The 16,825-nt window shown below is 30.4% G+C and overlaps 1 protein-coding gene across 1 annotated transcript in view; it reads right to left on the reverse strand.

Moving 5' to 3' along the window:
• Positions 1-349: 349 nt before the first annotated feature.
• LOC143235703 (cell division cycle and apoptosis regulator protein 1-like) overlaps positions 350-16,825 on the reverse strand; it is a 70,608-nt gene continuing 54,132 nt past the window's right edge. The window contains 6 exon segments of the mRNA XM_076473916.1: positions 350-1,599; positions 2,360-2,602; positions 3,545-3,698; positions 7,021-7,199; positions 12,651-12,759; positions 16,488-16,520. Of these exon segments, the coding sequence (XP_076330031.1) occupies positions 1,277-1,599; positions 2,360-2,602; positions 3,545-3,698; positions 7,021-7,199; positions 12,651-12,759; positions 16,488-16,520 (1,041 nt within the window). The 3' untranslated portion in view covers positions 350-1,276.

Below are 16,825 nucleotides of genomic sequence, written 5' to 3' on the forward strand. Positions count from 1 at the left end.
CACACACACACACACAAACTCAAGATTTTGACAGTGAAACACCCAAAAGGTATATGACTGCATTACTTCACCAAAAACAATTTTAAGATATTTGAAGACATGTGCACAAAGCTCAACACGTGGTCAAGATTTTTAAAGAAACCAAAACACTTACCGCATGTGAAATATCATTTAAACATATAGTAACTGAAATTTGTCATTTATGTGATGACAACTTATATTTCAATTACCGTGAAATTCTACATCAATTATAAATATATATTATAATAATAATTAGTGTTCTTTGGCTAATTTTCAAGCAATTTTACTTGACTATGTAGAATCCTTTTATGGCAAGACTAAAAGGTGATTCTTTCTACAATTTTTTATTTCCTACATACCAAACAATTTTAATTAACCACACACAAAAAAAAAACATAAAAAGGTATCTCTCACTTTACAATAATAAAATTCATTTTTACCAATCACTGTATAAACGAAGTTTTCAATTGATTTTTTCAATAAAAAACTTAAAATGTACACTTGTGCATTTCACTGAACAAAAAAAACAACATACTAGTTTCACAAGAAATGTCCACTTTCTTTAATCACTCAGACAAAATGTAGATTAAAAATCCCAAGATGTACAGTTGTTTTCTCATCAAATATATTTAACATTAGCAGCTGAACAATAAGTATGTATATGGTGACACACATTGGAACCAAATACACGAACAAGAGGAGTGACTGTGTACTATACATACGAGTTGAAGGTTTACGTAAAGCTCTAGCTCCACGTATCATTTATAACACACACTTAACACATTGTTAAAACCCTACCCTCTAGTGAGTACTTTTGAAATTTCAAGACAGAAAAAAATGGCACTTTAAGAACAATTTTAAATCCACCAAGTTATTGAGATATCAATACTTAGATTAAAATTTGCTAAATTTGTATGAATAGTATTACAAAACTTTGGAAAATCTAACAAATATATAACTATACTTGCAAGAAGTTTTATGCAGAACTGAGGCAACAGTATAAACGAAAAAAAAAATCTCTTATGTAAAACGTACATGTGTGTGTGTCATAAACCAAATAATAGTTTACGGAAATAAAGGGCAAAATGTTATGAGCTTGTCAAATCAAACTTAAATGTTTCTTCATTTTTATCTTATAAACAAAGAGTGCACACAACTATTTTACATCTTCCACCTTAGTGTATAAACAGAGCATAATCTGTGGGAAAGATGATGAACAGACAACTCAGTTACATCCTGAAAAATAAAGCTTTGTTCAACTTTTATCTTCCTGTATTTCTTTTTTAACTTTGGTTGAAGGTTCATCAAGAGACACTGAATTCGATGAAGACGACCCTGAAGTGTTATTTGAGCCTGTTGTTGAAGACGACTGGATTCCCAGAGTTGTGTTTATAACACCTTGCATTGTTCGTACGTGGTTCATACATACGGTCAGTGATCGCTGGTACTTGTCTGAATGTTGCTTACTTGATTTCAGCTCCTCGCTTGTCTTTTTCAGCACCTGCTTAGTATTGTCGAGGTCTTTACTAAGTTGATCTGATAATTCTTTAACAGAAGTAGCCAATTCTTTTGTTTCATCTAGATAGAGAATGAAAAAAATAAGAAACGGTGAAGAAACATATACTACTCTTGATATCAAACTATATACAAACTCATGTGGTAAGTTATATATCTTTTCATACGCCTAATATTAAGCATAAAACAATAAAAACTACATTCGATTTCACTTTAAAATGTACAAAAAAAATTTAAGTTTGGCTTGTAAATGTACTTAGGTCATTACCAAATAAGCACTTCTTTAAGGTACTTTCAAAATGTTTTATAACAAAAATCACTGGCGACATGTGAAACACTTAAATGTCATATTTATATTACTGTTTAAATAATACTAGTTTATTATATAAGGCTTTGTATTAAAAGCTACAATACCATTTACCCATATAATATTTGAAACTGTAAGACTGTCTCTCGTATTACAATTTAATCGAATTTGTATTAAAAGCTACAATACCATTTATCCATATACTGCTTAAAACTATGAGACTGTCTCTCGTATTACAGTTTAATCGAGTTTGTATTAAAAGCTACAATATCATTTACCCACATACCGTTTAAAACTGTAAGAGTGTCTCTCGTATTACAGTTTAACCTGTTCAGTGCCGTAGACAAGATAACTTGTCCAAGCCGATCGGTAACACAGTGCCACGGACGAATTAATTCGTTCTCCATAATATCTAACTTCAACGCTAGATGTCAGCACCATACATGCATTTGACCTACTTACAAATTGTTTCACTTTCGACTGTCTCTCATATTACAGTTTAATCGAGCTGCTCACCTAATTCAACTAGCAGTTCCTTCATTCGTAGCTCAGTATCAGCCCGAGCCCTTTCGCTGCGTTTCAGTTGTTCCATGAGTTTTTCAATGTCTAACAGCGCCCCCTGAAACATTACCATTGGTGGAACTTGATTTTTACTTTCTGTTGTACTCATGTCAGAAGATTCTACATCGCCATTTTCTAAGGAGGGTCTGCTTTCTTCGTCTGGCTTCCATTTAACAAGTGGAAGGTAGAGTTTGTTGCCTATTATATAAAATGGGTTTATATATGATAAGAATTTGTTAAAACAAAATAAAAAAACATTATTCAACTGCTCAGAACAATAAATATTACACACAGCATTCAAATTCTTTGTTCATTCTCGTATCTCTGAAAAAATTTTTTTATGTAATAGTAATAACAAATATTCCAATACAAAAACCAAATAATCTAACCTCTTTTGTTATAACTGGTGGTAGATCTGGTAACATCACTTTTCAAAGAATGAATACAAATGCCATAAACAATGAATATCAACCAGCTGGATGTTTAGTAGAGACAAATAAATATAATGAAAAAAATTCATGTTTATTTTAATTTCTTTGAAACTAAAACCATTGGTTATGAAAGATTACTTCAGTGAGCAAGTAAGTATTAACTTGCATGAAAAACTAAATTACACATAAAATGAGGAAAGGTAATATCTTACTTAAAGTTAGTTCAACGTTAAAAATTCCTTTGTCAGGTAAAGATTACTACATGTTCACCCTCTGGTCGAAGGTACATTAATTTTTCTTTCAAAATCTTACTTAAACCTTTAACCCACCTTAGTACATGGAAATGTATTACAAACCTACTACCATTATCACTTGGTTATAATGTTTATTCATGTTTTACCAGTCCAATAAAAATGTTTATTCTCTTTAGACAATTACTAAAACTTTAAAACAAATTACAATCAGCATTGCCATGAAATAGAAGAAAATTCAATTATTTCTCATATTTTCAGAAAAATAAGATCCATATTTATTCACATATTATGCTTTAATGTTTGACCAGCATTTTTCCACAAGGGTGAATGCTACCAACAAACATACACACTGATGCTGTTACGATGACAGTAGTAAAACTGTATCAACATGGAATTTGAAAGATTTCATGAACTGTGTTACAGTACTGTCTGTATCTTTAATAATCATAACCAACCTTTAGCTAACTTCTCTAAGTTATCATCAGTCTCAGAGTCTTGTTTTATTATGGCTGCTCTTTCCAGTTTCTGATATATGGTTTCTGAACTGTCAGTAAATTTGCGATAATAAAAATTCTCTTTCTTGATAACTTTCTGAAGCAGTTTTCTTACCTAAAAGAATAGCGTTAACAGCTAAGATATAACCATTTATAGAAACAATAAGAAAAATAATAATTTGTAGTTAATCTGGGAAAATCATAAAACCCTGGGAATAATTCAAGTTTCAAATATTGTACTTAGTGTATTTTTAATGGTTTTAGTTGTTTCTACACCACAATATTTTGTAACAGCTCATTTACAACATGAATGGAAAGTTTTACCAATTAAGTTACAAAGTTCCATTTTCTGAACTATTACATTTTCTGTTTTATACATAGTATTAAATACAATACTACAATCAAATAGAAAAAAGTTCATTACAATAGTTATATTATATAAAAGAAATATGTTTTTGGGAAGTAAACAGGATTACAAACCACAAATACACACAGTTAACATTTTCCAAATATGTTTTAAGTTATTACTCTGTTCTAGACTAGAGACATGTCAATATCTTGATTTTTTTTTGTCACCTTAGAAATAATTAACCAAACAGTGCATGCAACACAGAACATTTTTCAAATAGTACCGAGTTCCAGTTTAAAAAAATCAATTTGTTTTTCTATGATTTTTATGTTGTAAAATTTCCAAAATTTTATGATACACTGTCTTGAAAAAGATATCAAAAATACTTCATTCTGTGATTTCTAATTTTTTAATAATGTCAGTCAAAATGTTCCATTTTATATATCCAATCACTTTTAACTAGATTAATAATAACAAACAAAATACCCTTGAAACTTTATTTTGGCAGCTGCAGTGATCATTATTAATGGTTATAAAACATGAAACATTACAAATATTTACTGATGGTCTGGGTTCTGAACTTTCAAAGTGGCATCATATCAGACTGGGTAACAATATGTTTGCTAATAACATTCCTAGTGAAGGTAAGTATAGATCTAACAAATTTTTTTCCAATAAATCTTTTTTTATGTTTTTTTTCTTTTATTTATGTGTATTCTTCAATAAATAAAGAACTGAGTTATGGATATGTTTATCACCTACGTAATAAACATAATTAAATTTACCTGATTTCTTTTCATAGAAGAAAATCCCAAGAAATCATACAAAATCCTAAACCTGTGGTTTATTCTAAGTATTTTGGGCTACCCATTAAAATCCACTGTTCTTTGCAGGATCTACATCTAGTAACTTTTCCACATAACAATGAATTATTTCTCTTACCACTTTATTCATTCTATGTCAATATAAAGTTTATAACCTGCTCTCAGTAATAAAAACTGAGCTTTACTTGTAGCTATTTTCAATGCTAAGTTTAACTGACAATTAGTCATCAGTATGAGCAAAAATATGTAATAATAAAACCTCAAACAGAGAAGAATGATCATGAGAGAGTGTGTGTTTTCTTACAGCAAAGCCACATTGAGCTATCTGCTGAGTCCAGTGAGGGGAATTCAACCCCTGATCTTAGCATTTATAAATCAGTAGAGTTACAGCTGTATCAGAGAGGGATTCATGAGAGAGAAACTAATATTTTATTACTTGTAATTTCAGGTAATGATAGTGTTTCACCAAATAAAATCCTCTACTTAGAGATGAAGAAAAATTCAAACAAAAACAAAAATCACAGAGTTACATACAGACAACACTCCTTGAGGCTGTACAGAAATATCAGAGAAAACAGATTTTCATTACTCTAAATAAATGTTACAAAATATTAATATTCTCTACTGTCTGCAGCGAGTTAATCCTATGTGTACATGCAGACACCCCATTCATTTTCTTAAATAATTAGTAGTTGGCCACATGGATACGACACCATAACAATTTCTAAAACACCATAATGCTATGAATCCAAATATCTTGTTCACAGTTCAAACAATAACCAACAGATCACACCATTTTCTGGATGTGCTAAGGACAAGACAAAATCACCACAGATACCTCCATAAAACCAATCCACAAAAAGAGATATCTCAACTTCAAGTTTAACCACCTACATGTAGTAAAACATTAATAGAAAGGAAGACTTTATGATAGAATGAACAAACATATGCAAGGATTCTGAAATGGAAAAAGAAACCTCAAACAAATCCTAAAATCAAATAGTTGCCAAAACAGTTTCATAGGCTAGTCAGTAAATTGCAAAAATTACCTAAAACAGCCAGCACAATCTACAACCACTACTACCAGTTTACTATACATCCTGAAACTAAATTACAAAATAATAAATTTCTGTCAAAAAAGTCAACACCCAAATCTTCTTCAAAACAGAATACTCAAAAACCTACTGATGAAAGGTAGTCAACCACAAGAAACTATGACCGAAAGATCTAATCTGTAATGTGCCTTGTTTTGTACTGAGAAACATAGAGAATGCTTATACAGAAAAGTGGGGGAAACATAGATGCTCCAAGATTTTACACACATATGCCAATAGAGTTGGACACACCATACAATGAGACAAAATCATATTTTAGATATAGCATAACATGACAAAAACATGGAAAATCAAACAAGCAGTTAACACCTAAACCTTAAAACCAACTCTCAGGCCTAGGTAAGGAAATCAGCAAACTGTAAAATCCCAACTGACTTAAGAAAAGTACAACTAGGTACAACTAACAACAACACTCAAACACAGTCCTCAATAATGACTGTGCTACATAACCAATAAGACCTAACCAAATGCAGCTCTCTGTGGGGAGCATTTTCCAAACTCCTATTTATGGAAATCACACCATCAAAGACAATTTGACCTGAAGAATGTCTCAGCATAGATACCAAAATGTCATAAAAAAAAACAAACGAAATACATCAGGTTGTTTCTCATAAAAAGATTCCCAAAATAATACTACAAGAAAATATTAGAGTCAATTAATCTTTAGAGAAAAATAAGATAAAATATGAGGAAACCAGTTTCTTGTATTACAGCTAGTACTTACCTTACCTTGCTATTACATGTCAAGCAAAGGACACCAGAATTAGTTTGCAACAAGCAAAGTTTAGTCTTAATATTTGATACAAAAAACAATATTAAGCAAATTAGTCTAGCTTCTGTAGAAATCATCTTTCATTAAATGTCCCACCACAGATTTTTTTTATAAAATGAACAGAAGAAATGTTTAAAATAAATAATGTAAATCCAAACTTTATAAATTTCCTAGCTTAAACTAAAACATAATAAAAATACTAATTATGTCACAGGATATTTTATCTGAAATAATAATTGTAAATAAATACTACCATGTTCAGACGGTAAACGAATCAAAGTAAATGTATATGAATAATAAGAAAAAAAATTCCTGTAAATTTATTACACGAATAATAACAGTTTACAGGAAAACAATTTGAGCATGTTACAACTTGCCTGTGCACGAGAGAGGTGAAGACCTAGGGTATGAAGTATTTCTTCTGTATCCTTTTCCAAAAGGTAACCACAGTGATTTTGATCAAAATAAACACAGGACAGCAGCAAGTGAGGGTTTACTGTGTACATCTGAACTTTCTTATCTTTTTTCTTTTCTTTATCTTTCTTTTTCCTGTCTCCTGTAAATATATGACAACTACTAGTTTAAAAAAGAATCAGTCTTCACAAACCAATTTACAACCAAAGTTTTACATAAACAATTTAGAACTAATTTTACATAAATCAATTTTAAAAAATCATAATTTCACACTGCTTTTATTGCAAGCTTTATAAAATCTTCTCTATAAATGAATTTTTTTTTCTGTTACAATGGCTGCACCAACACAACAAAACACCCCAAACTTGTAAATCATCTTCAATGCATTAACTCAGCATGAAGAAGAAAAATGGTCCTTGTAGTTTTAAAACACAAGAACAAAACTTTAAACTAACAACATTTAACAAAAAAATTAAACCTGAAAAGTTGGTTCTTCAGTCAAAACATTTACAAGAGGAACATACTCACATAACAATAGCACACCACACCAAGTAGTCTGATTTTTCTGAATGGTTACTTTTGTTCATCTTGAAAGATACAATTGTCTTTATCCTCCTGTCTGACTTTATATGGAAATAACAATTCAATCTATTACAGCAGCTTTTTGTCATATTCCCCTAAATAATCTTAAACTTTTTGCTTTTGGTTTCTCTTGAATTTTGCATAAACCTACACAAGGGGTATATGTGCTGGCTATTCCTAATTTAGTAGTGAAATGCTATAGGGAAGGCAGCTAGTCATCACTCCCCACCTCCAACACTTGGATTACTCTTTAACCAATGAATAGTTGGATTGACCATTAAACTGTAATGCTCCCATGGCTACAAGGGTGAACATATTTGGTGGAACAGTGATATGAACCCAAGACCCTCAAAGTATGAGCTAAGTGCCCTAACCAGGTCTCTTGTTTTTGTTATCAACAAACAATATCTATATGCTTGCTTAAGTATTCATCACACTGACTTTCACTGTTAGAATATCTTAGTTATAGCATGATATCTGTAACTGATATGACAATAATAAAAATAAATGAAGTATCATATATTAAAGCAATGCGGTGTATAGAATGTTTTGGTTATGTACAATGTTCCATAACCATGTTCATTTTAATTATCCAATTCTTTTTTCTAAAAAGTTGTCAAACTCAATCAAGAATCTCAAATCTTTGACAGAATTGTAAAACAGTGTTCATAATGATTGGGATAATGCAGAAACTTAAGGCTTAACAAGTTAAAACTTTATAATTAAAATTTATAACATAAAAAAATACCAAACATTTTCCACTAATCACCATTTAAAAATTATAATTTTACAGTGTAATATTTTTAAAAAAGTATTCACCTCCAATACTAGTATGTGTTACATTCTTCAAAGAGATAATATTTTACTTTGTTTTGACAAATTTTTGATAACTTCCACACTCTAGGGGCACTTTAATATTGAATTTTGAGACTAAGAAGTCACAAAGGTGAATTTACCCATATAAAAATCAAACACTGGAAAGTGTTGTTTTTTCTCCCTAATGTAACTTTTTGTTTGTTCTAGTTTGTTTGGAAGGAACTACAAAGCTACACAATGGGCTATCTATGCTCTGCCCACCACGGATATCAAAATCCAGTTTCTAGCAGGCGATTCTGCAGATATACCACTGTGCCATTGGGGATGCTGCTATGTGGATCATCTGCTATGTTAGCTATGGGGAATCAAACCCTAGATTTTAGCAGTGTATTATGCAGAATTACTAATGTCCCACTCATAAACCATGTAATTATTCATTTAGTTTTATTCATAAAACAAATATCTGTTTTTCCATACAGTTTAAGCAGTCTGACAATAAATAATCACAGCAAACATTAAAAGATGTATTTTTCTCTCATATTGCAAAACAATTCTAATTAAAAATAAGATTTTTAGTTACAATAACTCTTAATAAAGAAAACAGTATCAAGCAGGACTTTGTCACTCAGCCTAGATTAAATGTTTTTGGTGAATAAACTTGCTGTCAAGAAAAGTTTCATAGCTTCTCATTTCTTGTCAGTTTCTGTGTATTTGGCCATTACAACCTCAGCAGCAGACTTCAGGATTATTCCTGGAAGTTATCTGAGAGATTTTTTGCAAGTCATTGCTTGTCATCTGCAACTTATAATCTTTTTCTGGCTCAATTATTCATTCATCCAAGTCAGATGGTTAACTTGATTAGCAGGCTTTTAAAGCTATAAAAAACGGAAATGTTTGTACCTTTATCCAACTCATGCCAATTATGCAAGTGTTTTAACAATATCACAATGTTTTCTTGTATCCTGAAGACAAATCTTGTCAAACCAAGTCTTTGAATTATCTTGAAATCTTAGAATAATTTTTCTTCAGTTCATTGAAAAAGAAACTATAAACAACTTCTTTCAAAAGTAAGGTAGTTTCACATCTGCACAGCACCTAAAATACAATTTTGAATGCTTGTAACAATAAACATCAAGTTATTAAAGACCTGGCAAAAATACCACCATGTCAAAAATTAACATTAAGCATGAGTACAACCAAAACTGAGATTCAACTATACATGGTAAAATACGTAGTAAAAACGCAAACAAACATCTTTTTAACAATTACTCATGCTGTACTCTGGTTACAATTAAATCCTGATTTCAAGATCAATTAATGCATTGGTGACCAATCATTTTGTGTCCAAGAAAAAATCCAGCATCAACAGTAAATTGTTCTACCTTATTTTAGAACACAACATGAGATGATGCTTTAACTTTCTTCGAAGTTCCTTTGTAAGGTTTCACTTCTCTTAAGGAATAAGTAGAAAATGTTAACAATTCTGCATACCATTCAGATTATTTCCATAAACCTTTGCTTCAACTCAGGTATAGGAGAGGACTTATCAAAATATGCTTCAAAACCTACTGAAGATTCAACCACTTCTTCTTGATCACTGAAATGGTCCCCTTCTGTCCCCCTTCCTCTCTACCAGTCCTTTAGTTCTATTTTGTTATACTTGTACAGCAGACCTGATGACTGGATTAAATTGCTGTACCAAACCTAACTGCTACCAAGGAACCATTAATAATGACACAGATAATGTATTTCTCCAATTTTTCACTCACCAATTGCATAATCTTTGCTATCATCTTTCCAGATGTGTGTTGAAATGATTCTAAAATTGTACAAACTGGCTCAAAATTAAACATACTTATCCATTCTTGTTCAAAGATGGGTATTTGTCTAAAGAAAAAAAAACCTTCTTACTGTGGACAATATTTCTGTCACCTCTGTTTCAACTAACCTTGAGATCATCATTAAAGTTTTGGCAAAACAACCCATTTTATCTTTCAAGATTGGTTGAATGAACTTACTTGTGGTAAACTGTTTAAAGCTGAATCAATCCAAAGCTATCAATATTGCAAGAATTTCACGTAATGTCTCTTTCCTTCTTGACCATCTTGTTGCAGGTACATCAAATGTGCGTTTTACAAGAATTTACAGAGTTTCATTCAAAATTTAGTGAAACTACTTCGTTATCAATGTATACAAATTAACTTGGCATCAACAACTAATAAATCAAATCAACAAAATTTCCCCTTGTATGAAAATAGTGATATTTTTATTTAGATTTTGCCAATTCTTTAATTGTCATCCTTTCCTTAGTACAGAATTTAATGCAAATTACTCACTATAATACAGATATTACCAAAGAAAAGCCTAATTTTCAGGTCCTTCAGTCTTTTTTGTTTACAAACTAAAAAATCAGACCCATTTACCATGCCTCCTGTTATATCCTCTCTTTCATGCATTGTCAATAATTCTGTGTGACATGTTCATCTATTTATAACCAAGTGAAAGACAAAGGCTTAATCTATCAAATGGCATATAAAGTTATGTTGTTTTTGGTACAGAATACTGGCTATTTCATCAAGAGTTTGAAAGTTTATGTCAGATCAAATATCTGAGGGAATTACTTTAAAGATATTATGCCTTAATTAAAAATCAAACTAGATAACAGTAAAAGGAAATTGTTTGATTTCTGTATGCTATTATTCTGAGTTCTTAGGTCCATTCATTAAATAAATAAAATATTCTTTAATGTGCTGCTACCACAAATATGTATATATATATACAAAATTGTATTTAAATTTCACCAGAAACTGACAGAAAAAAAACAAAATGTTGAACATCATTATTACACTTCTTGTTATTCATGTACATTTGCTTATTGTTATAAAAGCAACTAAAGCATAAAAGTTGTAAACTTGTTAAGTTAGATATGGTAAGACAATAAAAGAAGAAATATTCCTCACAAGGTATACTGTATGTAATACAATAATAAAACTACTAAGTAGAAACAGGTGCAAATTTTTATGAGTCTTAAGTTATTTGGGATAAACAATTGTAGTTTCCTGTTACAATTTGCAGTCATTCCATAATAAAAAAAAGGGAGTAATTTAGATTCATTTAACTTTTTTTATGGTGGTTACAGGGTCTGTCAAATAAACAAGCCCATATACAGATAGAAGAGAAAAAATATCAGATAAATATAAAGTGTAATTGGCAACAAAAACATTTGTTCAGGGCGCACTAAAGGTCATACAAACGAATTTGAAAATTTTCAGACAAAGAAAAGTATTTGGAATCTTAATATGAATACCACTTTTCAGTCAAAGTTATCAACACATTGAACCCGTATGTTCACAAACAAATTTTTAACTCTTTTAACCCTGGTGTTCTTTACTACACATGACAAAGGTATGGTATAGATAATCTCCTGATTACTTGGCAGTTACAAAGTCAGTACAATCCACTAACCCAGTATGGAAAGAGATAAATGGCTAAAGATTAAAATCTCATGCTATGGGAATGCAAGTAGTAAAAAAAGAAAAATACAACAACACACATACAAAAGTCAAATGTCATAAAATGATGGAAATATACCACATATACTACTATAAATTATGGGACTTCAAGGATTCTCTACATCTTATTATGTAGCATTACACACATACTACTACAAAGTTTCTTGCTTTACCAGATACACATTCTGTATCCCACACATCTACTAACAAGTAAGCACTTGGATATTGTCTATCCCTCTCCAGTAAAGATCAGATATGCATCAACTAATCTCCATTCTTCCAGCACAATCATAACATTTTTTAAAATAATTTAATAATAAAAAGTTAACAACCCATGAGACTGCCTTCTAGTTGTTGTCTTGTTTACTACAAAAATTTTATGGCAAATATTATTTGGCCCAGGTACCTTTATTCAGTTCTCCAATATTGAATATTAATAGTTTTACATTTAGAGACAATTATGTTCAGAAGATTCCTTTGTGGAATCCATCCATTCATTTCACACCCTTCCTAGCATAAACTGCTCAAAGTCACATCCCCCCCCTTCAAGTCCTCAAGAAATACAAAGATATTTTTGGAACTAAGATTATTAAAACTTAAATATATTATAAATTACTATGTTTTTAGCAGCATTAATTTTATTCTTTTAATTTCTGTTCTCCTCACAAAAATTTGGAAATTACCACTTTTTGTGTCCTTCCTATCTCCTTCTCCATTATCCTCACCAGAATCATCATCATCTTTCATACTTTCAGCCTCTTCACTTTTTTTCTTTTTTTCATCCTTCTCATCCTACACAATGGTTAAACAAGTAAAACATTAATACCAAACACTGATGACAAAATAAAAGAGTAGGTGTATAAACCAAAACTAAAGAGATCAGTCTTTCAGGTAAATATGACACACAAAAAAAACCCTCTCAAACAAGATTTATGATACAGAAAACACAGAGAATGGGAAGTGAAAAGTAATATTTCATGGTAATAAATGAAAGAAAATAAAACATGACAAAAGAAGATGCTCCAGGCCCAAGACTGAACAAAATCATTATTAACTCTTTCAACCCTGGTGTTCTTTACTACACATGACAAAGTTTTAGCATCTTAAATTCAAACTTTTATTAAACTGCTTTTTGTTTATGTTATACCAAATACTGTAGCTTAACATATTAACTAATGAACCATTTCTTAATTGTTTATATGTTTTAAGTTCCTAATTCTACAAGGAAATATTTTTAAAAATCCAGAATTTCCCACAGTATAACACGTGACATTTTCTCTAGGCAGCTTGTTTAATCTATTTTTTTCACCATTCCTTGAAAGAGTAAGAAACTAAATGTAAACACTACAGAATCATTATTGCTCAGACAAACCACAATTTTTATAACCTTTAACTGTGTTTGGTCACACAGCTATCAAGAGAAAATCAAACCCCTCTAGCTCCATCCTCTCTTTCAGGATATGTTCATAGTTCTTTCTTACATTTAATTATATATTACGTATAACTGAGAGAAAGTCAAGGTTTTCATCTGTCAATTGATTTATTGCATAGTGCTACATTCTAAACAGATAAGATAGCAGTAAATTTCATTCAGAGTACAAACAATGTTCCAGTGAAAAATTTAATGACTAGCTTGGATGAATATGTAACTTCTCTTGTCACATAGTTTGAAATTGGAAAAATTGTGAGAGGTTGGGGAAGTTGTCTACATTTTGGATGCTGTTAGTCCATGTTCTTTGGTACATTACTTAATTAAATAAAAATTGTATAGTGCATTACTACCATTAGTATGAAAAAGTAGACTTAAATGTCCTTGACAACTGATGGCAAGAAAAAAAAAAAGGGTAAGTACTTTATTTCTTGTTTATCATGTTTATTATTTACTTATCATTATCATGTTTATTGTTTACTTATTAAAAAAATAACTAAAATGTAAAAATTAGGGTCTTTTTAAATTAGTTAAGATTAAATTAGGTTAAATCAGTAATAATAATAAAACATTTTCACTAGCATGATGCAAGCATGAGAACAGCATTAGGTAACACATTAACATAAGAAAATTAGAAACACAGTTTGAACTTTTATCAAAAACAGTAGAAGAAAATATTCTTTCCTTAACTAGCAAAGAAAATTCAAAAGAAAAAAGTTGCTCTTAAAAAAAAATTGAGTTGGGTACAGAAGGCTACACTGTATTAGAATAACTTATATAATACACTTCAATAATACGAAGCCCTAGGTGACATGTACATTTACACACTTAACTTTTGGTAAATTCTTCACCATATAACAGTGCAATACTTCCAAAATTTCCATACAAATAAAGAATTATAAAACCTTACCAAAAAGAAATATTCATACACCAAGACTGTTATATAATGCAAGGACAAGTTACACAGAATTCTGAGAAAATGGAATCCTTAAGTAATAGCAATTGGCTCCTATATCACATCCCAATTATATCCAGAACAATGGTTTCACCCAAAACATGAAAGCAATGATTACAAAAAAAAAAGAATTATCAAACCAAAAAAGGCCTTGAAATAAAGTTAGGTACATCTCTTGGCAAAGTTATCACAGTAATAAACAAGGAATTGAAGTTGATAAGGACTTACAAGCAAGATTTAACAATGCTTTTGATAAGACTGAAAACTGAAAAATATTGGAATAACAGCACTCACAGTTGACCACACACTTGTCACAACTCCTGATACAACTCCAATGAATCTGTCTCATTAGTTTGCATTAGCATGGTACTGGAAGCTTACATCCACATAAGGTAGAGAGCTTGTGGAAAGTTTGTCAACATTTGTGACCTATTCTGGCCTTGCTATTCCAGGCAGAAACTTAGTACAATGTAAATTGCTGTGTCAGGAAACAATTTGTACTCACAACCATCAGACAGAGAATGCTCAATCATGAAGGAAGTACCTCAAAAGACACCACAGATCTTGGAATAAATTTCTTATAAAGCACAATTAAACTCAGAACTAGATGAAAAACCACTGAGAAAAAAGATTTAAAAGTTACAGATAATGTTGTAATTACATTATTAAACCTTGTTTAAAACCACACGTAACTGACACAGCAAGATTCAAAAATAAAGTTCACACAGCTATTTGAAAGATCTATAATTCTATAATTGCAACAAATAATTTCACAAAAATATGCATCATTCAAGTAAGAATGTAATGTATAACCTCAAAAGTGTGTGCAAACAAGAAAATGTAAGAGAGATTCTTAGCAAGTATTTAAAGTATAAAAATATATCTTTATGTAGAGGTAGTAACCGTAAAATGTATGTCAGTAAGTACAATACGAAACAGACCTTTATTCAATGACTACTTTTAGATCATTTCTATATCTTGGATTTGGTTGAACAGTTCAAGCCAAAGACAGCAAAACAAGTTTCTACAATTTTATTTTAGGCTCAGCACATTTTCCATGAATAAAGTTACTAATTATGAAATGCATCTGTTTGTTATGATACCCAGGAAATGTTAACAGCAGTTTTATGCATATCAAATATGTTTGGTGGGACTCAAAGTATGGTTTCTAACAATATGCCACCAGTGTTACTTACACAGTTGGTTGTTTGGTTGTGTTAGTTTACATGAACAAATGTCTCATGAGCTAATACGAACAGTAATATTGAGAGTTTCTGTAATTCTCTCACGCGTGTCTGAAAAATATTCTGCAACTTTCAACATAATTCTAAGAATACCATTCAAACATCTCTGTTACAAATTAGTTTTTAAAATTATCCACGAGCAATTAATACAGAAAGATAATTCTTCATAAAAACTAGGTTAAATGTATGTATTTCTTCAGAACAAATAAAATTTTACAATACTTCTGTAAAAAATAGTAGTAAGTACTAAAGGCAAAGTGGAAGTAGTAAAAAATTTGATAAAAATAAGAATAAATAAGCTACAAATATGTACTTTTATTTAAATTTGTTAAACTCACACACACAGTTAGAATGAAGTACACTTGCTCTTGAATATGCCATCAATACAACTATTGCATCAGAATTTCGTAAGGAATTAAAAAGATTTCTTCTTCATTTAGCTTTCTTCATATAAAATTTATTCTAACCATTTCCTTCATTCTAAAGCAAATTAAAGTCTTGAAAGACTGAATATTCTCTATTTATAAATACTAAGAATTTAAAACCTATATAAACTGAGAATTTCTTGAGAGAGAGAAAAGATTAACAGAAACTATGAAAATGATGCTGCCAAAGCCTGTTTGAAATCTTTCAACTCAGTAAATCTACTGCACGTGAATTAAATCCAGAACCTACTACAAACTTACAACCTTCAATCCTCAAAATAAAGGAAAATAAATTGTACTGAACATTTGCATTAAGATAATATAAAAATTTTTTTTAAAATGCTTCCTTACTGAAATAATGTATAAATCTGTTATACTTAAGATTAGGTTTAAGCATGTCAAATGCATGCAATAATAATACGTTAAATTAAAAAATCATTAGTCAAAAAACACTAAATGGTTTTAACCTTTTCATTCCTCTTGGTTTCTTTCTTCTTCTCCTGTAAAGCAAAACACTTTTCAGGCCTCAAAATAAAGCAGCAAACACCACAGGCCCAATAAATACTTTCATGCATATAGTACACCAGATTAGTACATGTGTTGAAAAGGTTTTCAAAATTAGACTGTTTGGTTATGATTATCTTTACGACAGAACTTGCATGCAGAAATTTATATACAAACTCGAGATAAAGCAAATACACAAGAGATATATTTAATATTAACAGCTTTTATTCAGAAAAATACTTTTTATTAAAATCTGGTAAGAGTACACAAATTTTATGTTGGCAAGCACAAATACAGCAAA

Source organism: Tachypleus tridentatus, chromosome 12 (genome assembly GCF_004210375.1).
Source record: "Tachypleus tridentatus isolate NWPU-2018 chromosome 12, ASM421037v1, whole genome shotgun sequence".
NCBI classification, from domain to species: domain Eukaryota; kingdom Metazoa; phylum Arthropoda; class Merostomata; order Xiphosura; family Limulidae; genus Tachypleus; species Tachypleus tridentatus.